General features: G+C 48.4%; 1 protein-coding gene across 2 annotated transcripts in view; it reads right to left on the bottom strand.

The window, feature by feature from the left end:
• Positions 1-22,451, bottom strand: part of GRHL1 (grainyhead like transcription factor 1) — a 35,549-nt gene extending 13,098 nt beyond the window's left edge. The window contains exons 1-9 of one of the 2 annotated variants that reach the window (XM_072332445.1): positions 22,339-22,451; positions 19,506-19,692; positions 16,683-16,753; positions 14,860-15,250; positions 14,020-14,096; positions 13,093-13,249; positions 12,506-12,617; positions 11,436-11,530; positions 692-850 (exon numbers count right to left, since the gene is read on the bottom strand). In XM_072332445.1, the coding sequence (XP_072188546.1) occupies positions 692-850; positions 11,436-11,530; positions 12,506-12,617; positions 13,093-13,249; positions 14,020-14,096; positions 14,860-15,250; positions 16,683-16,753; positions 19,506-19,692; positions 22,339-22,358 (1,269 nt within the window). In that variant the 5' untranslated portion in view covers positions 22,359-22,451. Of the gene's footprint in view, positions 1-691; positions 851-11,435; positions 11,531-12,505; positions 12,618-13,092; positions 13,250-14,019; positions 14,097-14,859; positions 15,251-16,682; positions 16,754-19,505; positions 19,693-21,834; positions 22,069-22,338 lie in introns of those variants that run through there. The other variant, XM_072332444.1, reaches the window with a different exon arrangement.
• Positions 22,452-22,763: the final 312 nt, after the last annotated feature.

Consider the following 22,763-nt stretch of genomic DNA (forward strand, 5'->3'; position numbering starts at 1 on the left):
TTCTCAGACCTGGGGCTGCAGAGGTGTGCGAGATCTCACTCACAAACAGTCCATCTGATGAAGAGAGGCTGGATGCAAAGACAGGCCCCAGCCAAGTACAGTACCAGCAAGGCAGGAGTTCAGTATTGCTCCCAGTGATCAACAGAGGGACAGGGGAAGCTATGCAGCACTCATGGCAGCCAGGAGAGCTCTGGAAACAGTAACACCGCATATCACTTGCTATCCTCCCTTGAAAGATTGTTCAGAGGGGAGAAGGTTACAACAACTGCAAAATCCTTCTTCACAAACCCAGAGAAGCTCTGGCAATTGCTTTCAGCTCAGCTCCTGTAGCTTCCTTCACTGTTTCAGGTGATCCGTGACTGGGAAAGGTGTTTGTTTTTGAGGTGTTAAATGTATGAGGCAGAACAGTCAAACTACAGCACCTATCCAGCCTGTCAACAGACTTCACTACACTGCGGTATCCCATAGGGCCACAATGAGAACAGCTCCATTTTGTGCTCACAGAGGGGTCAGCTTGATAGCAAAAGAAAAGCATAATAAGAAAACACAAAGATTACAAGGGCTGATGTGGTACAACTTGGGCAAAAATGAATGCCTTCACTTGCCCGTACCAATTGCACTGTTCAAAAAGCCCCCTAAGCTGAGGAGCAGCCTTTCCCAAAGTGTTATATGCACACTGACCCAAGCTTACCTTGTCACAGAAGACTTTAATCTGGCAGTAGGCACGGTGCACAGGTTTATTACTCCTGTTGTTGTAGCTGTAGGTGTCAATCTGAAGATTCAGGGGCAGGCCTTTAACTCCTTTCTGAGAGGAAAAGTCTGTGCTGAGGCAGTTCACGGAGATGAAAACCTGCAGAAGAGGCAAACAGTGCTCAGCAGTGACACACAGACTGCTCGCTGGACACAGAGCAACAGACTACACAGCAAGTGGAGGTCTAGATGCTGGTCTTCACTCCTGCATGCAGGGCTTTCTATCTTCTGAGATTCCATGTAATAATCCATGAGAGACATCACTGCATTCCTAATTCTTTACCCCAGTAAAGTCATTTCAACAAGAGTGAACTTGAGTAAATCCTCACGCTTTATGAGATCTCCATCCACCTTCCCTAGACAGTTACACCAGGCCTTTCTCCAGACACAATGATATTACAGGAACGCTGTCCCACCAACTAACTGGTTTCTTCTTTTGCTACTGAAGCAAAGCACCAGACTGACACTGTGCAGAGAATTAGTGCCACCTGCCGGAGCCATCTCAGCATTGCAAAATCCCCCGTTCTTGTGCAAGTTGTGAATGGGTTTGACCAGGATCTGCAGTTTTGCAAACTGCTTATCAAAGACCTCTTTGCACAAGTCCTGCAACGTCCTTCTCAACTTCTGATACATCAGGGGAAATGGAAATGCAATAACTATCAACAGATTAGGGAAGTGAGCTCTTATTTCCATGTAAAACAGTACTATAAAAGCTCAGAAAGTAAAAAACAAGGAACAGTGAGGCTGGCTGCCCAGTCGAGCACTGCTGAGCACAACCCCTGGCACAAAAGCTGCTGTCCCTTCACCAGGACCCTGTCAATACCCCACCAGGTCCTGTTCCTGCAAGGAAATTGAAAGGTGTGAAATATCTCCAGTAAACATCAGCAATCCACAGCCACCTGCATACTGAGCTCCAGGGCCTGGAATGGGCAGAGGGAGGGTGCTGGCAGCACTGCCAGGGTGAGTGATTGCTCCAAGGAACCTGAAGAGATGCTCTCAGCTGCTCTGTTGCTGTGTAATCAGCTGCATGCGCAGCCTGGGTAATTGTGCTCCCCAAGCACTGGTTTTGTTTGTAAGAGAGCCTTAACTCTGCTGTCTGCATATTTTTACATCTTTTCAATTTCAAATATATGTACCCACGATGAATATTCACACGCAGCCCTCCTGTCTGCATGGGAAAGATGACTACATGCTGCAATGAAACATGCACCAGCAGCTGCTCCATACCTCCCACAGCCCCAACATTCCTGCAGAACTCCTCCCTGAAGTCCCACACCACTGCGCCCCAACAGACTGAGCACCCACTAAGTGGTGCCACATCTCCTCTGGCAAATTCAGCTCTGAGTGTGGAGCACTCCACTGCAAGAGGCCCCCAGGCCCAGCCTTACCAGCTATGCAAAGCACGCACAGCACTCCAGGCAAAAGGCGGCAGCCCTGGCACAACAGCTACGTGCTGCTGCGGCACAACTGTGTGGGGATCTCATGGGAACCAGGGATCGGCTGTCAGATGACAAAGATTATCCTCCTACTCGAAATTCTCCTCATTTGATTAGTTCTGGCTTTGAAGAGTCGACTTCATTTCAATGCCATCATTTAAGTCCTCAGGACTCCGGGCGGGAGATGACAACCCAGACTTTCTCGTGCCTTTCAGAACCCAACTTCGCCCATCTGTACCAAACCCCCTCAGTTAAAAGGGATCATCTGCTTCTCCCAGCCCATCCCGCAGCTCTGAGCCTCACTGTGAGCCTGAAGTTGCTTCAAATTCCACAAAAGGGGCACTTGAGAGAACTGCTTTTCTAGGCTGGGCTAACACCGTCTCAGCCAGGTGCTTTGCTCAGGAAGACGTGGCTGTGCTCAGAGAGAGAAACGCAGGGCTGGGTGAGTGAGCCAGCCCTGTGAGCCAGCACCATCCCCACCCCACAACTGCCAGAAGAAAGAAAAACGTAACCGCAGAAGTTGCTCCACATCTTCAGCCTGCTGAGCAAGATTCCTTTTCATGTGTCCAACCTATTTTTCTAAGGGCAGTTCCGCATTCTCAGCTATATTAAGATTTGCTGTTACTTTAAAAAAAAAAAAACCAACCCATTTTCATCTCACCTCCCAAGATTCAACATAAAGACGGCACTTAAAAATAGAGCGCTGTCAAGCCCAAGCACTTACAAACATGAGTCAAACCCTCCAAAGTTACACAGATTTTCTTTAAAGATCTGGAAAAGGATTAGAAAGCTGTTCTTGAGTTATATTTTGCTTGCTTGGCAGTTAAGCCTTGGTGTAAACTGAATCATATTTCCAGGCTTTGCCAGACTTTGTTTGTTGTTGTTGTTATTAATGAAAGCTGACAAATAGCTCTGCAGAGCAGCGTTGGAGATAAAACGCTGAACAACAAAGCCTGCAAGCCAGGACTCGATGCTATAACTCCACATTCGGCGACATTCATCCCAACACACTCCAGACTTCCCAGTGCTGCAGTCAGCACTGTGCAGCCATGGGGCAGGTGAGCAGCAGCCCAGCCCTGCAGAAAGAACAAACCAAGGCACAGGGATGAAAGCAGCTGCTTCAAGATCACACAGGAAGGCAGGGTGGGAAGAGCACAGACCTCTTGACTTCCTGGGCCATTCTAACCCACCCAGCCTCTCACAACTCCAAAGGAACACCCTGTGCCTATGGTCAGATCTGCAAGAAATGATCTTTAGTTTTAACTCTGCAGGAAAAAAAATTAATCTGGCTGCCCTGCTGCACGCCCTCAAGGAAGGGCAGCAGAGACAGCCAAGTTCTTTCCACGCAGCACCTTTCTGCTAACAAGATCTGCCTTTCAAACAAACCAGGAAAAACAGGCGTAATTAAAGGGCAACCAAAGCGCTGCAGGAACCTCACTGTCAGCGAGATGAAAGATGTCTTTATAACATGAAGGCTTGCATACCTACATCTCCTCTCCTTGGTTTATCTTGGACGCGAAGCTCTTTGGTCACACAAGAAGCACCAGCAATTTTGCTTAGTCCAAAGGCTACATATGCAGAAGCTTTAGATGAGATATCACTTTGCACAGCCTCCTCTTACTCACTCTTAGGTAGACAAAAGCCTCTCATTTTAATGAGATACTGAACTCAAACCTATCAGGATGCTTGAGACTTTGGTTCACTGTATTTTGAGACAATACAAAGCCTGGAGTCTACAACATACCCAAAAGGGACAAGTTAAACTGCGGTAAGCTGCTTCCTTGGGAATGTAATACAAACCATTCTTCTTGATCTTGGCCTACTAGTTCCAGTGCTCCGTCCAAAAATGCAGCAGGCAAAGGGATTCCACTGTATCTCGTTTCCATAACACCAAGGCACAGTCTTGCTGCAGATGGCTCACCAGACTCCCTGCTCCCAGAACCAGCCTGGGGCCTCACAGACCTCACCCAACAGGACCCACTGGGTCCGTGCTGCATCGCACTCCGCTTTCCCTCGGTGCAGCAAGCTCATTCCTGTGGTCTCTGGCTGGGGAAGGCAGCAGTTGCTGTACAGCTGACTTTATCTCAGCGTTCATTTCACTTTTTGTAGAACAGAGAGCCACGGAACCCCTCAACCGAACTAACCTGAAGAGAAACCTTTGAGGCTTCCACACTAGATTAAAAACCAGGGGAACAAATAAGGCAAAGGATGCATCTAACTTAAATAAAAGACTGTGGTTTGGACCAGCGGATTGGAACCTGCCTGCCAGCAGGAACTCTGGGAACGTCAGCTCCAAGTCTGAGAGCTGCCTGTTTGCATGGTGACCCACAGATGCATGCAGCCACATGGTTACAAAACTCCTTCCTGGATAGCTGGAGGAACAGCCTGAGGCCCAGATTCCACAGACAGCTCATTTATCAGCCATCCACCAAAGAAAAATTACCCAGAAGCTCAAAGGTCAGTATTTAAGTGCTGATGGCTGAGAGCACATGGGTTCTCTAAAGGCTTTGCTAAATACAGACGTGAAGGAGAAAAACCAAAGAGGTCTTTCCTAAAGACGCAAGTGCATGGATATGTGCAGGATAGACCTTAAAGTGTTTAATCCTGTTGAGCTGAATGCAAACCTTCTCCAGCCTCAGAGCCTTATAAGGGGCACCAGCGCAGCCCCAAGAGGCAGAGTGCTGTGCTAAGAAGGCCACATGGCTTCCAGGAGTGGGGCTGGACTATGGCCAGGCAGCTGGCAGTGCAGGCAGAGTAAGCATGGGTCTGCCTGCACACATCCATGAAGGTACAGCCCAGGAAAGCAGTGTTTGAAAGGCAGAGCAGCCTTCCCAAAAAGGAGGAAGGGAAAAAAAAACCAACACCTTGGTACCAATCACCTGAGAGGTCGCTAATCTTGCTGCTCTCACATTTGTTTCTTCACCTCCCACATGCACCACAGGTTTTGCATCAGCAGGATGAGAGCCAAGACAGAGATAAAAATTAGGCAACTCATGCACCTGTGGGCTCCCCAGCCACCTCCTGCCTTCAGGATCGGACGCTCCAAATAAGGGTTGTCTGGCAGATCCGCGATAGGGCCGCATCCGCTTTGGCTCTGTGAGACCCAGCGCCATCCTGCTGGGAGCCCAAGGAATTTGTTTGCATTCAAAGCCTCCAAAGCCCTATTCGAGCAACTGGCACAACACACAGAGTGGGTCCCACACCCTGCCAAGCAAGGCGGAGTGGGAAACATTACCCAGTCCCAGATAAAAGAACATCCTCCTTGCAAGCTTGTTCTGTCAACAGAATGAAAATGCATAGTAATGAAAGGAAAATACATATTCCTGCTCACAAAGAGCAACACTGATTGCTATTCCAACATGTGTTCTGAGCATTTCCTTGCCCCAGAACATGGGAAAACCAGGGATCGAGGTTCCCATTCCTACAGTACTCCCCCCACCCCATACACTGATAAGATAAAGATGCAGCCCAGGCGTTGCTCTCATTGGAGTGGGTGGAAAGAAAATAACAGCGGAGTTTGGCAAGGAAAAAAAACAAAACAACAAAATAACAAAGCAATACGTTTAAAAAAATAAATAAATCTGGAAGAATGAAGTCTACTACGGCACAAAAATGGCTGAAGTGGAAGTTTTGCAATCAGGTATGAAAGGAATGGAGCTGAAATCATCACCACCCAGTTCTGTTCACAGGGAAGCTACCGCATGAAGGTTTCTGCTTTGGTTTTAAGAGACGTGCTGTGAGCTCCGTGTTGGAAACCCAGAAAGATGGTGGAGTTCAAGATGCCAAACTCTGGAGGAACGGCCCTTAGCTGAACTGCTTCTGATTTGCAGTGTTTAAAATAAAGGGCAACAGACACTTGGTTTCAGATAACCCAGCACAGAGAATGGAGAGGCCTGTGTTAGCAGGCAGGTAGGCAAGGCTTGCTGTGACTTTCCTACGTTCCTGCTCTTAAAGCTGTACGTACTTGTGCACCAAAGCACTTGTGGTCTGTAGCCTTGGCTTCACACCAATCTCTTCCCTTTAAGTATGTTTGACTCATCACATTTCATAGTTTCATTTCCAACTAACCAAACCTGTACCTCCTCAATACTGCAGAAGGTGGCAACACCTTCTTTAATGAGGCATATGACTGCTGTTTCATTACAATGGCATCTGTATAAATACATGGAATATTCATCAATCAAAAAAGTTGAATTTTTTCCTACGGTGAACAACCGAGTGAAGACTGAGCTAGAATAAGCTCTTAAAATAAACCAGCTGTGCACACCCCAGCCTTACTTCAAGTTCCAGCAAAAGACCCACCCTCTCCAGAAAGCGGGCTCACCTAACAAAAACCTGCCCAACAGCTGCAGTTGACATCCACCAGGACCTGTCCGAAGACCACCCTCAATGGGCAAGCTGCTACTTTTAAAGGCTGACTCCAATTAGCTTCCAATTACCTTACAGGACTGTTCTACTCTTCTTGGACAAAAAATTAAAAAAAAAAAACAACATTATTTAATCACACTGTTATTCAGAGCGTCACTTTAGAGAAAGCACAGCATCTTCCCTTTAGTGGAAAGAGCCAAAAGCTCTACTACAGTGCTCTCCAGCCCTGAAGCTGCTGTTACACCCTGACTGTGTACTTCATTTTAGTAGAAAGGGTCTTTCACATGCAGAGCCTGGCTTACAATGCCTTTTTTTGTTTTTGGAGGGAAGGAGTGGGAAGACAATAGGGCCCTTAATGTGCAATGACATCACTTTTGGCTGCAGTCCTACCAAGCAAGCAGAGAGAAGCCCTCCACAGGGCCCTGCCCAGAAGCCACTGACTTTCAGAACGACCCACTGGCAAGCATGGAAGGCTGCCTCCAACACCAGCAGGGACCTGTGGTTCACACAACCACATAACCTGTCAAAGACACGATTGCCACGAAGACACCAGCTTGCTCTATTGTGTTCTGCTCAGTACTGTTCTTCCCAGTTGCAGCTCTCAGGCTTTCAGCCAAACAGGTTGGGAGCAGAGCTGCTGCAGAGCGCACACAGCACAGGTGTCAGCAGCACAGCAGTAAGCCTGCAGTGAGCCACCTCAGTGCTGAACTGTGCAGCTGAGCCCCTCTGTGAAGCCCCCAGAGCAGAGCACGCTGCCTTGTCCAGGGCAGACACAGGACAAGAGCTCAGAGAGCATCTGAGCAAAGCTGGATCCTGTAAAGCCAGTTAACCCTGGGGAAACCGATCTGTCCAGATTGTTCAACTGTCACTGACTTGAGAGCAGGCCATGTCTCCAGGCCAAGGTTAAGGGAAAGAGAATTTGTTTCATAGCCTAACGGCTAACAGCTAATAGGACAATGGCCAATGTTAAGGACAGAGCAGCAGGTAAGACTCATAGAAATGTACATTTAAGCATACACACATTGACTATTTTCACAGAACCAGTAAGACTGGAGAAGGCCACTAAGACCAACTAGTCCAACAATCAACCCAGCAACACACCCACCAGTGTCCTGAAGTGTTCACTGGAACAGGTTGCCCAAGGAGGCTGTGGATGCCCCATCCCTGGAGGCATTCAAGGCCAGGCTGGATGTGGCTCTGGGCAGCCTGGTCTGCTGGTTGGCAACACTGCACATAGCAGGGGGGTTGGAAACTGGATGATCATTGTGGTCCTTTTCAACCCAGGCCATTCTATGATTCCACAAGTCTATGGGCCACACACAGCTTTTTCATGAGAATCTCCAGAGACAATGACTCCACCAGTTCCCTGGGCAAGACCTCTACTGGGTACCAGCCAAAAGGAGAATGAGGCACACCGCGTAGTCTTAAGAAGAGATGGTTCTCAGTTTTGAAAACTCATAACCTGGATCTACAACTACTTATCCTGGCTGCCAGATGGAGTCAAATACACAAAAGGAGCAACAAAAACAGGATTTCTCTTCCCTAAGTTAAGACGCTGACTTCAAAGAACATCAAATCAATGGGGAATGGCAGACACCTCCACAGAAAGCTCCATCCCAGCTCTAGACACTCCATACCTAATAAAGGGACAGAAGCAAAAGGCAACAGGTTTGTGTTCAGACACCTAAAAGCTGTTAGTAGAAAAACAATCCTGCCCTGACTGTCTGGCCAGAGAGGTAGAGGCCCAGGACAGGGTGGGAAGCTGTTTGAAGTCTCCGAAAGCCTCAGGGTAACTCCAGCATTACCTGTTGCGTGCGAGCGAGTGTATCAGCTACACATCTTTGTCAGACTCATCAGGCTATGCTTCCACCCAACTGGGACTGCTCCTGAGAAGCTGTGCTGACTTTCCTAAATACCCAATTCAACAGTTCACCATTTTGTCAGCTATTTTACCAGTTCCCTCTCGAAACTTGGTAGTCACCTTCCCACCCTCAGCTCCCTTCACTGCCTCAGAGCAGAGAAACTTCAGATCCTGGACCCTTTCCAGTTCAAACGTATTTGCAAAAGCCACAGTACTCACTACACTGCTATTCCACGGGCTAGCCAATTCCAGCAACTTCTGTGCTGTCCTGAAGAAACAGAAGAGGGCAGAGAGGAGCCACTAGAAAGAAGTACACAACATCCCTGAAATCCATAGACTCAGAAACTGGAGTGGTAAAAGCCTGTTGTACGTGAAATACTCCTGTCCCCACACACATGGGATGACCTACCAGCGCACAAATACAGCCAGCTGTATGATAACTCCAATTGCTTCAAGCAGGACCTGCCTGCTACAGCTCATGTCCAGTGTCTGGGAATCACACTCAGCTCTCCTAGATGGGAAATACTCTTTCCAGGTGAGAAACATTCAGTGATGATGGGACCAGTAAGCCATTCTCTCAGGGAGCAAAGTGACAGAGAGCACAGATAAAGTGGTGGTAGAGGCCTGATGCTCCCGTAGAGCCCCACATAGCAAGGGCTAGCAAAAGAAGGGAAGGCAAATTCCCATAGGACTCTGGTCCCAGAGCTGCTAGGGGCAATTTCTTGTGAAGATATACTATTTCTGCTTTAGGACTTCTGACACACATGAGTAATTGCACCAGAAACATCAGATGCAGAGCCCTGCACCACTGCACTACTGCTGTACAGGACCAGATCCTTCCCACAGCTAACAGGAATCAAGAGCAAGAGGGAAAGGAGAGCAGCAGCAATCCTGAAAGAATCCTCTGGCTCTAGTCCAGGTAACTGCAGGGCTCAGGAAACAAGTTTCTAATAATCAAGGCTTGCTGTCTGGCTGAACATAACAGCAGTGTTGCATAGATAGTATTAAACACAAGACAGTATTTATTACTGCAAAGGACCTGCTGCAGCATCCAAAATTCAGCTCTCCTTATTCTCTGTTCCTCACATACTTGAAGACTGTTTGAGGAAGAAAAGAAAAGAGATTGAGAGAGTGCGAGAGAGAGCGCACGTGTATGCAAGGTAAATGAACCATGCAATAAAAATTGTTGAAATTGGCTCAGGCATCTCCTGATAAGATCACAGGAGTTGAGAAAGAGCTGCAGCTCACGGATGAGAAATCCGACCATTGACAAAATGCATCCACTAAGGAAAAAAGATAACAAAGCTAAATAGACATTTAAACACAGAGAGCACTTGTTAAAAATGACATTTGTGTCCAGAGTATTTCTGCCTTAAAATCTGGATTCCAGGAGGTTTTAACAGTGCTTTCTCCATACGAATCAGCACTGAAAGCACATGGATACTGTGCTGAAAGAAAGGAAATCTGTCTTACATAGCCATAAAACCAGCCTCAGTAACAACTTTACATACCAGTTAATCCTACATATATTAGCCATGAGATGAAATACAACTTTGAGGGTCCTCAGACCTTTTCAAGCTGTTACAAGTAATTTCACTGTGAATCTGCAATAACTAAGTTACTCATCCAGGTGCCTGTAGAACACCTGAGCAATAAACACCTGCATCAGCTTCAAAATAGATACACTGAAATTCATCAGCTATGTGCTGACAAACCTGTTTAAAAGGTTTGGTTCATCTTTTGGTTCACCTAGATGAATACTGCTGTACCCACTAAAACCAGAGTCTCTGCCTGGACATGCCAAGGATGACATGGTGGAGCTGTTGAACAGTTTGCTTTTCTCTTCACAGAGGAGACACCAATTGTGAGCATCTATGTTGCTCATTGCCAGTTTACTGGGACTGCCCCGAGGGGAAAAATCAAGAGAAAATTACCAGGTTGTCAGCTGGTGGGACAGGACAGCTTTCCACAGGATGGTCACCAAGTTCCCAGCATCAGCTCTACGCCCTGCTCCTCAGTTATGCTCTTGCGCAGCATAAAGTAAAACTTGCAATAGCGACAATCTCAGTGCAGCAACATTTTGTGTCTCTTGCAGAGCACGGCAGCACACACAGCTATAGAAGGACCTTTGCACTTGCTGCCAAGAGCTCCAACGTGCCCCCTACTAGGGCTCTCCCTAGACATGACACTGCGGTCCCCAGAAGCTCTCCTCACAATGCTGGTGACTGGCACAAGATGCCAGCAAGAGAACAGCCAGTCCACAAAAAAACAAAGGAAACACTTCCCAAATTTTGAAGAAAACTGTCAGCCCAGGCAGTAAAGAAAACCCCTAAAAACTTCTGCACTCCATCTCCAGCAACGGTGCAGGAAATGACTTGGGAACTGAGGATACTGAGTTCTCTTTGACCTGCTATCATACCAGCTAGAAAACACAAGAGTCCCTTCCAAATAATGGAATGGCTTCAAACAGCCACAGTTCTCTAACTAGGAAAGCTGCCTGTACTTACACACCTACTGTAATGCCCAAAGTTTGGCAAAAAGATGAAAACAGTTCACCAGGAGGCTGCTCTAACATTAAATAGGTCACGGTGCATTGGGATCTGTGGTTTCAGCAACACATACTTTGTTAGCTCAACAGCAGCAGCTACTCCCTCAATATGAGCCTTAACTCCTGAGAAATTGCCCTCCCTGCTTCCCACCAAGGGAATGTGCTGCTGCTGAACTCAGTTACACTCAACACCACCTCTCGTACCATTAATCTGCTCTGGAGAAGTTCTGTGTTTCCTTTTGCTGGTACCTGTCTTTCAGCAGACAGTTCTGCCAAGAACCTTAGAGCAGTTGCAAAGCCCTCTGCAGTTGCACATAGAAACCCTCTTAAGAAATAGCCAGGAGGTTTTGCTTAATATAAGAGCGTAAACAAACTTGTTACATGCTAATGACTGGGTAGGCCACACACCCTTCTCCTCCCTCCACGCTGTGAATCTACTGAAAGGACAGGAAATAAAGCCGTGGTCACATACCTTGGCTTCCTCGTTGATGTCCCATGTGAAGGATATGGCATTGTATGCGATCTCTTCAATGTTACTGATGGTGTTGAAGCTCTCCTTGTAATCAGCTGTTAGAAAAAAAAGAAGCGTGAGAGAGAAGGTGATACCACCCAGAGTTCTTCACACATACACAGCAGCAAAAAGCTGCGCCTCCTGAGCAACACCTTGGGGGCAAAGGAAGGTGAATTGTATTTAAGACTGGATCACTAAAAAGTCTGGAAATGGCTCTCAGACCAAAAAACAAACATTAAAAGAAAAAGCCAACATAAAACCAAAACCCCACACACTTTGGGAGAGGAAAATGGGGCACTTGCAGAAAATCCCAACTAGAAACTCCAGTGAGAAAGGCAGACATCACAGATATTGTATGTCCTGAGTCATAAGCTGCTATGCAGGGGAAACTGTACAGCAATGGTAAAAGCTCTCAATAAAACTCATCCAATAACAAACAAAGATTTGCATGTATGTCTGCTTTAAGTGCCAAGTGATTAATCCCTGCTTTTATTCACAGAAGGAAGACTCAGAGTACAACCCAGCTTTCTGCCGGGAGTTTGGAAGCTGGCCAGCCACACTCTTATCTAGAGGCGAGTGGAAATTTGCAGCGTTTCCTTTTTTGTTTGTGAACTAAAGGCCAGTCGTGAACAAACCTCACTCAAGCTGAGGTACTCCTCTACAAGGATTTTACCCTTTGAAGAAACACTAACATCTAGGACAGCCACAGAGCCTTTAAGAGGCAATTTAGCCACAGCTACCAAGATTCATGCCAAAAGCAACTGTAATCTGGAGAGGGTCATCAGATCACCCAATGCAAGTACCCAAACTCAGCTCATTCAGAAACCAAATAAAAGCTGCCAGAAATCCAGCTTCCATAAGGAGTCCTAAAAACTACATTAGCTCAATCAGAAGCACCCTCCAGTCTTTCAGAAAAGTTACAGAGCTGAAAGCAGAACACAAAGACTCCTTAAAATGACAAAGCTTTAGCAGAAAATCCATGCCAACAAATTAAGTTTAGAGTTTGACATCAGCGAGAAGTGTTCCTTTACCTATGTCAATGCATCTTTGTTTAGCTGTGTGTTGCCTTGAGTGCCAGTATTTCCAGTGCCGGAGCTGATCTTCTCTTGTTTTGTCTTCAGCAAACACTACCATGATGACACTCTAAAGGGAGAGGGGGAGGGCAGAAGATTAAAGAAAATAAAACACAAACATACGAAAGACAAAAGGCCACAGAGTACATTTGTTTTGGAAGTTCTCCTTGGTATCAAGTTTTCCTCATTAGGCTTTCCAAAGCAATGCAGTACAGCACACCTGGCACACAACAGGAAGGCAGACAGCAGCGTTTTCTGGGTCATAAACAGATGAGCAGAACTGCCCTCCTAACTGGAGTTCATGAATCTCATTCCAGGTGTTGCATCACTTTTACACAAGTGCTGACAATGCTTCTTAGCAGACTGAGCCAAGATAGGTTGGTCTGAAGTAGGTGGACAGCAAAGGAATGAATGCTGATGTAACAGCTGGTAAGCTGCCCTTAGTGCTGATACTCTGGTTCAGATTACTGCACTTTGGGAGAGTTTGAGGCTACCAACACACACACACCCCTCTTTCCCAAGAAACCACAAGAGCTGCCACTCACACGGACTTTACTGATGGGGTGATGGATTCCTTCACTGCTGCTGACTTCTTTCAGGGTGATTGGGTAAAACTGACCCTTATTTAGGTAAGTCATCGTGCTGTCCCCTGGCTTCTGTCGGAGGGACTTGGAGGCTTCCAGAGTATATTCAAAGTTATTCCTACAAAGCAAAGATGGCAGTGATTGGTAAGGCACTTTCCTGGAAAGCCGCTTAAAGGTTCTACATTTAATTTGGAGAAATTCCAAAGTCATTAGTTGACTCACTAAGCCATCAACAGGCAAGGAGGCTGAAAAACAGGATGAGCCCCTTCTTAAACTACGTCCTTCATTGAATGAAGATTTAAAGAGAAATTCTTCACAAGCGAAACCCCAAGTCACAGCAGGAGGCAAGTCTGGAAGCTCCTTATTCCACCTCAGAGCACCAAGCTGCTCTCATGCAATAGGAAACCACTAGTAATTGATTCTCAAGCTAATAAGCCATTCAGTGACCACAGTCTCCTCTTCCCTCTTGGTCAACTGTAACTAACCTAACAACTATGTTATTCTCCTCCACTGAAGTTTAAAGTTTTATGCTTCTTATTTCTGCTGTAGGTTTCCAGCAGGGAGAGAGGAAGGCAAGTAGGCAAGGAAGTAAATGGAAGCCAGCTGAGATCACTGCCAAACTGACAGACAGCGCTGCATCTCCTTATGGGATAGGAAGTCCTTACAAGGACAGCAACTGAAACAGGGTGCCGTTTCCAGCCCCATAGGTATTTTTCCTTAAGGATGTAGGCATGATTTTCAACTACAAAATAAGCAAGTACTGTTTATGCTCCCAAATTCTACACTCTCCAGTGCCTGACAGGGACTCAGTGCAGAAGAGCAAGCTTGGCCAAACCAATGCTAAGAAAACAAGAGGGAAAGGACTGAGAGGGAGGCTTGAAGCATTACCCAGAAATACTGTCAAAAACATAATCTTCTGAGTTCATGTTGGCCATCCGGAGATTCAATTCAGCAGGAAAGAAAACCTGGGGTAGACAAAAAAACAACACAACTAACACAGCAGCAACAACGGAAGTCAAGATTATATAGATAGGTGTTATCACAGAACTTCTGGCAGGCTGATCACCAGGTAACAATTGATTGCTGGTCTGTGAAAACAGGACACAGGAGCAGGGTTTCAATCAAAAACTTTGGGGTGCCAGTTAAGCACAACATCTCACATGTCATCTTAGATTACAGCAACATTTTAAAGCTTTCCCCAGTCCCAAAGAAAAGAGCACGGCTACGTCCTCAAGGCATGTCCTTAAAATAAAGAAAATCATGGTTGCTCTCTCGTCAGTTGGTAAGACAAAACAAAACACACGGATTTGCATCCAAGTTTACCTCACACTCAAGGCCCTTACTACTGTTTTCCACTGACACACACTACACCCAGATACCAGCAGCGAGGGAGCTTGTAAACACAGTCACTTCAGCTAGGTACCTGCACAGGCCCTGCTGAGCACTGAACTCTTTCTTGCAAAACCTAACCCAGTGCTGTGGATCAAGATAACAGTTTCCACACTCTGCAAGCCAACAGCTCTGTCATCAGTAGGATTAGTCATTTGCTTTTGATAATGATTTCATGTTGTATGGGTTTTACATACAAGGTTATACCTACGTACCCCTCTGAGAAAACCTATTTCTAAATCACTAGACACATTTCTGCCTTACGTAACAAAAACGATAGAAGATGGAACTGGATCTCTACAGAGAGATTTCAAACACACAAGGAGTGCCTCTTGGTACCTCTTGCACGCCTTCCTTGAAGGTCTCTGAAAAGGTAGAGTCCGGCGTTCGCCTCTGGGAGTTCTGGGGCTGGGTGTTGGAATTGAACTGGTCGGGAGTGAGGTTCCTGTCAAACACCACCACCCTCTCGGGGGGCTCAGGGTGGTAGACGCTCGGAGGGATGCCCACTGCAAAGCTGTGGGGCTGCGTCTCCGTTTTGATGGAATGGGTGGGCATCGTTGCAATCGAAACAGTGACCGTCGTGTCGGGGGTTGTAAGGTGGCCTCTCTTGTCCATGCCCATCTGAGGCGTATGAGGAAGGACAATATTGAAAGGTACATTTTTCAGAACTTGGACTCTGTTTTCTCCGGTGGAAATAAGTGACTGCTCTGTCACATTTGGGATGCTGTTCCTTTAAAAGGTAAGAAGGAAAAAAGCACGTTAATTTTTACAGCTTGTTTCTCATTCCGCAATAACCAGAATCACTTCTCAGCATTTTGGACAAGGGCAGCTGATACAAACTCCAGTGTTTGTGAAAAACTGCTCCACCTTAACCTGAAAAATGGAGAAAACTCACTCAAAAGATAAAACAAGAAATGCTCACCCACTGCTAACAACTCTACCCTGGAGCAAAGAGTGAAGATTCGCTGCCCAGATTCTCACTGCCTGGAAAACAGCAGTCCAAACCCAAGCACCAAGGCTTCTCTTACCTTGCATCAGCGCAGCCTGGCTCACACCAGGCTGCATGAAACTGCTTTTTGGTGGATGAAGGGGGATTGAGACTAAAGTAGCTGTTCCTCTGCCATAAGACTGTATGCCACTCAAGGAGAGTTCAAAGGGAAATTACAGCCCTCTTTCACATACAGCCCCTCAAGAAAATCCACATCAAGACTCCCTAGAATGGTTTACATTGCTTCACACTCTCATTGCTGCCAGGGTGTCATTTACATCTGTGGTGAGCTGACCTCACAGTTAGCAGCCACTAAGAGTCAACCCTCCCTTCCTTTCTCCCTTCCAACAACATGGTCCTGCCCTCTCCAAAGCACCAATTCAGACACTCCCCTGTCCTCTTGGTGAGCCAGTTTGGCTAGTTCAACTGACAGCAAGCTAATCACTTTTTTCTCCTGTTAAGTTATGGGTCAGTAGAAGACTACATCTCATAGTAGGGGAGCAGTGGGAACACACGGCTGGGAACCAGACTGCTCTTCTCAACTAGAAGTCAGCTCAGCCAGATCACAAAGCCTCAACTCAGGTCCTTAAGACATTGTTATCTTCTATATCAGTCCAAAGGAAAGCATGGTGGGAGAGGAAGACTGGCTTGAATGAAGTTCACGTACATAGTATTTACCTAACCAGTATCATCTGCTTTGAGTAGAGAGGCACAAGACAGAGAAAGCAGGAAGATGAAGAAAGGAGTTCCAGAGGATACAAGAGAAGCCCACAAACAGCACAAAACCAGACTAAATTCCGAGCACTCTGAAATCCCTCCTCACCAGCCCATGCACGAGGGAGCAGCACTGCTGTTGCCCAACACCAAAATTCTCAGCACACAGACAAGGAAACCACATGCAAAAACAAAAGGGTCACCAGTCACCTCTATGAGCCTTGGGAAGGGAAACCTGCGTTTATCAGATGGTAGCCAAATTTCAAGAAAGCAGCTTTTGCCAAGCAGATTATGACACAAGTAGACAGAAAGCAGATGGATGGCAATGAAAAGCAGTTAGGGTCTCAGCTCTCCACAACACGGTGCAGTCCCTTCCCGTTCCTAGGGCAGACAAGGTAAAGTTCCTTCAGAAGCTTTGGTGGAAAGGGGGATAAGCAGACACAGTAGTAAAAACTAATACCTTTTGCTATGGTCTTGGTCGGGATGTTCTACCTCTGGTTTAGCTGTTGAAGATCTCCTCTCCCTTGGAACCTGGGAAATACAACACATGCTATAATTCTTCCTTCCACATATATTTAAAAAACAAAAACAAAAAACAACAAAAAAAAGAGCTCCTTCAAATGCAGCCTTTAAAGCTCTTCCCCTTGTTTGGTCAAATTAAGAAAGCATCACTCCTTGACACCAGTCATTATTAGCATTACAGCCTGACTGACGGTAACACAGCTGCTTTGGGACACCAGGCCCATCCCACGTGCTGCTCAGCAGATCCTGCTGTCAGCAACCCAGCATTAGATCGTGCTAAAACCAGAGGAAAAGCGGCACTCCTAAGCTCTGCTGCTGTTCCAGCTCAAGTGGATCAGAAGGTAAGTTTTTAAGTTCCCAAAACCACCCAAGGCTTCACTTCTTCCTCAGGGACCTGGAATCTGGGGGGCTCAAATGATGCTCCTGGCAGCAGCAAACCCAGCTCTTGGCTCAGCAGTACCTCCCAAAGGGGCAAGGGAATAGGGGCAGGTGACCCCAGCCCTGTCCCAAAGAGACTGCCCCCACATCTCTGCTGGGAGACACTATGGGGACATTTCAGAGCAGAAAGCAGAGCCTTGGACACACACTTAGTGGTGGTGTTCAGTGCAACTCACCCCACAGCCACTGGTGACAGCCCAACCCTGAGCTCAGCTGAACAGCCACAGGGCAGAAGAGGCTGGCTCGCCCCCTCTGCTGCATGGTTATGCCCATAAGACCGTCCACAAACATGCACATGACAGTCATGGCTTTTGCTAGTCTCAAATGATGCTGAATGATTAAAACAAACATTTTCCCTCTGTGAGGAGGAACAAACTCTCAACTTTTTCCCTTCTTGAAGCGTGCATTACAAGCATGTTTGGAAGCTCAAGTGCAACATGAAGAATCACCGCTTTACTGCTAATTAACCCTAATGCTGGTGACATAACTACATGGAAAGCATACTTCTCTTAATAGCCAAGACTAAAGCCTAAACCCTGGATGTTCTACACAACATGAACTCTCTGCCAACACTAGAATTAGTTATACCAGTCAACTGCAGAATTGTGAGAACCTCTTGACTGAAGAGTACCAGTGATAACTATTTATTGCAAAACCAAAGCTCGTGCAAATCGCCTTTGGTTAAAAGTCTAGACCTGCAGAATCCAGATATTGGCCAAACATTTATTTCCTGTAAGGTCCTACAAGCACCAACGGAACTACCACAGTAGCCCATTAGTCAAATGGAAGACAATTCAAGCCCAGTTGTTTGCTTTTTTTTTTCCTGCATTTGGATTTTGTGGTGAATGTTTGTTTTCTAATGGTTAGTTTTTGTCTTAAACAAGACATTCAGAGGTGATCTCATCAGCTACTTTTAATATTGCAAAGGAAGAAGAGGCGTATTCGGAATGCCTAGACGCTGTCCCTCCAGCATTACTTCATAACAATAAATCTTTCAACCTCCAGCCAATCTGCCTCTCACAAGTCTGCCAAATACCTGTTTTTCCACTGATTTTTTCTACACACCTACTGGTATCGAAGCATGAAGAAACCCAAAACCAGACGTGAATGTACAGCAAATCCCTACTGCTTTGCTGAGCGTGAAGGATCAACACCGACGATCTCTTTGTATAACTTACAGATTTTGATATCAAAGTAGACTTTGTGGATTAAAGTTGTTCTGGTATGTGGGGAGGGATTATTATGAGGTTCCCCCCCCCCCCCCCCCCCTTCCTCCTTGAAAGCACAAAAAACCATGAGCACAAAGCAGAAAGTTTTCTCACAAAACTGGCTGAATAACATCCACATCAATGAGTTTGGGGCATTCTGTTGTGCACGTAGAGCACTAACCTCCACATTAAGCATTACAAGAACATTTTGATATTTAAGGCATATTTAAGGCCTTTTCTAAGCAAGAACATAATACAAAAAAGGCAACCTCTCCCACAGTTTGAGGAACGCACCGAGGCCAGCAGTTACGTTTACTACTCTTTAAAGACATTAACCACGATGTCAGGCAGCAGAAACAAGCCAGCCTTCTGGCATCCCTGCCCGCTCAGCAAAGAGCAGACAGGCATCTCCACACTCTGAGCCAGGCTATCGTGCACAAGCAGGTCACCATCTGCATGCAAGTGTCTCCTGCTCTCCTTCCACTTGAACACTGGGGTGAAGAAAAACCACCCCATCTTAGACATCCAATATTTAGGGAAGTTATCCATGAGAATCTAGCAAGGTAAATGTCTCTGAGAAGACCCTGAATGCTAGAGAAGATGACCAGGCTTGTCCAAGGATTAACAGATTATGGCAGCAGAAGCTCACCAAAGCTTAGAGGGACGCAGCCAGTAAGCTCTTTGGAACGACAACTCCACACACAACAAAAATCTGTACTTGTAGCTTCAACTGATGCCATGGCAGAACATAACAGCCCCAGCAAAAGCCAGCAGTCAGTGCCACCAGAGCAGGCATTGCAAAGCAAAGATAAATGCATATTTGCACTCTGGCAGACACGCTCCAAAGTCTCATTCTTCGCTACTACGAGCGATACATTGTCTCCTCCAGAACCTACAGCCAACCAAAAGGCAACCTACTACTGAGGCTTTTGATGCCCACAGCAAGATCTGGACAAACTCCTACAGGGAAATCAATTTTCAGGCAAAAACAATTACTTTTTAAAATGAAATCTGTTAAACAGAGATTCAATTCCCCATTCACGGCTTCTGCACAATCCTCAAGCAAATGATGTTATTTGCACAGGCAGTGTAAGAGCCCACCCCCACCAACCCACCTTGTAGTAATCATACAGCAGTCCCAGGGCGGCTGCGCTGTCCTCGTCGCCATTGATGCTCATCATAGCTTTGGTGGCTGCCGTGAGGGGGTTTTCAAGGAAGGATTTCCAGGCTTCATCTTCACTGGTGTAAGGACGTCTCTGGGAGTAGAGAGAGTCATTCTGAAGAACCAACACGGGTCTTTTACTTGAATCATGGAAAAAAAGAAGAAGAAACCCCACACACCTGTTAGAACACATGAAAAAACATTCCTGAAGTTCTTCAGAGTTCGCTGCCCCACTTTCACAGGGTTCAGGTTCTGATTCAGTGTGCGGCAAGGATTAGTCAACACTAAAAGCCTAGAAACCTAATTCTGATCTCACTCGTGCTCCACGTACGTCGGGATTACTTGGAGCGAGCTCAGCTGGGTTACACCAGCCTGCACACAATCGCAGCGCTGCCTCAGAGCACCACCGACCCACCAACACTCTGAATCTAACCCAGACCTCCAGCACACCTACATAACACTAGCGAGCCATGACCTGCTCTAGTTTCCATGTGGGACTAGGAAGCGCAAATTAACCTAACATCTTTCTCCCGGAGCTTCCAGAAGGCAGCACCCAGCATCCACATGGGGAAACCAGCCCCAAGTCAGCGCAGCCTTCACTGCTTCTGGTAAGTGAAGATTTACTGTCTGCTTATCACTGATCTGCGACTCTAGTTTGAAACAGCATCAACTGGGAGAAAACAAGCAAACACCCCAAAAAGACTACAGACATCTTGCTGATGTAGCACACTGAGAACCTGGATCTACTCAGATTGCTGCCCAGAAGTGAAAGTGGGACCTATACAGAGCAGGCTGCCCCACCAGCTCAGGCCACAGCACACGCTCTGGCTTTGTTGGTGGGATACGAGCTGCAGCTTTAAGGTCAGCCCAACAAAGAGGTCAGTGCTGGCTTTTAATCAAGCTCAGTCTTCCTCCCAGCGCAAGCACAACAGCCATTCACCAGATGGGTCGGACCTTTGCATTTCCTTAAGTAATTAAAAACTTGACTTTTTTTAATGGACTGGTAATTGTTATTGACTAAAAGAAAGCAAAGAAAAAAGAAAAGGCCAACCACCACCACAGCCACCCCACCCTCACCACCACATCCCCCTTCCCCAGAACAGGATTCTTTTCATCTGCTCTTTACCCAGCTGCATTCAGACCCAAATATACTACAGATACAGAAAGTTGTGAAACGCCAAGTTGTGAAACTCTCTAATCACTATAATCAGCTTAGCACCATCCCGCATTTATCACCACCTTCCACCAAAAAGATTGCCAAGCACTTTGTAAATGATGCGTCCCACTGGTTACACAAGTGGTCTCATGAGCTTCAATGGGACACCCGGCTGGGCTTCAGCAGCTGGAGCAAGGGGGAGTTGCCGGGGTTTATATGAGCACTTTGTACCTATAAAGTAGTATCAGAGAAGGGGAAAAAACAAACAGAGAAGCCAAGCTTTCCCAACACTTCTCCAGGTGTTTGCACGGCTTTACCCTGACACACTCCTACTGAAACACAGATTCTAACCATACCTGGGGCATCCACTTTCTACCACAGACTGGACAACAAAAGACAAGCCGAGTTTTCTTTAGGAACACGGTACAAGTTCCTGTTCTTGTACCTCATAGCGAAAGAAAACTCCAGCACCTGTAGTCAATGGGGAACTCCTCGAGCAAAGCTGCTTGCGAGAGAAAGGTGACAGCAGCAGCAGCGTGCACACAGCGCCACGTCTGACGGACTCACCGGGAATCAGAGGGAGCCCAATGCCCAGCGCTGCCACAGCCACAAGCTCCAGCAAAGCCCAGAACGCCCCGTTTCTGTACCGACTGCCACCGCGCTCATCGCCCTGAAGGCAACCAACCCCTCCAAAGAGAGGGAAGGAGCGGGGTTCGGCAGCGCCAATAAAGAACCGCAGCTTCTTTTTAGGGAAACGCAAACGTATCAACGAGAGAAAAGCAGCTCGTCCTTCTCACGGCGCCGGTTCGGGCACGATGAGTTGCCCAGGGCGTCCGGGCACCGCCAGAGCCCATGCGGAGCTGTAGATAGAGCCGGTGTTCTACAGACCAGCGCCGAGCTCCGCCGGGAGCCCAGCGCATTGCTAAACCAGTCACAGAATCCTTCGGGTCGGAACGCACCGCCGAGGGCCGCCCCGTCCGTCTCCCCGCAGCACACAGGGCGTCCCACAGGCACATCGTGCTGCCCGGGGCCTCATCCAGCCTCGCGCTGAAAGCAGCGCCCCGTTCCACACGGCCGCGGTCCGACCCGACAGCAGCGCCGGCGCCCCCCGAGGCGCGGCCGTTACCTGCCGAAATCCACCTTTCCGGAGGGGTGCGCCTCGTAGAAATCCATCGGGCCGTTCCAGCGCCCTCCGCCACGCGCGGAGCCCGGGCCGGGCGGGCCGTCAGGGGCTGAGGCGGCAGCTCCCGCCCCGCCGCACCGCACCGAGCAGTGGCGGCCCGGCGCCGCCGCCCGCCTTTAAGGCGCGGTAGGGGGCGGGAGGCGGACGGCGGCGGCGCTGCCCCACGCCCGGCGGCGGTGTCGGGTTTCAAAGCGGCCCAGCCCCGGCGCTCGCCGCTGATGGGCCGCCGGAGATAAGGGCGGGGGGAGAGGGGCGGGATGGCCGCGGGGGTCGCCCGGCCGCCCCCCTCCCGTCGCGCCGCCCCCCCGGAGGCGATGGAGGAGCGGCCCGCAGAGCCCCCCCCCATCCCGCGCCGCTCCCTCGGCTCCGCCACTCCCCCCCCGACCCCCAGAGGCAGCGCCGGTCGGACCGGACGCGGCTCCGACCCTCCCCGCCCCGCGCGCTCACTTGTCGTAGTCTTGTGTCATGTCTGGCGGAGACAGCGGGCGGCGGAACTGGCCCGGCGGGTCGGGAGGGCGCGGGGGCGAGCGGAGAGAGCAGCGCACAGCGCACAGCGCACAGCCCGCCGCACCGACGGGTTCTGGCGGCTTTTCTCGCCCGCTCAGGTGGCTCCCGCAGCCGCAGGTGGACGGCCGCCGCGGACGCCTCCCATTGGCTGCCGGCGGCGAAGAGGCGGGGCCGCCGCGCCCCATTGGACGACCGGGCAGGAGAGGGCGGGGCCCGCGGCCGCGCCGGGCTGCGGCGCTGAGGCGGCTTTCGAGGCGGGACGGCCGGGAGCCGCGGCCCCGCGGGGTGACGCCTCGCACACGGTGGACGGGAGCTCCGGGTCCCAGGCAAAAAGTGGCCGTCCGCTCCTCGCTGCGCCTTCTGCG

This window comes from Excalfactoria chinensis, chromosome 3 (genome assembly GCF_039878825.1).
Source record: "Excalfactoria chinensis isolate bCotChi1 chromosome 3, bCotChi1.hap2, whole genome shotgun sequence".
Classification (NCBI taxonomy): domain Eukaryota; kingdom Metazoa; phylum Chordata; class Aves; order Galliformes; family Phasianidae; genus Excalfactoria; species Excalfactoria chinensis.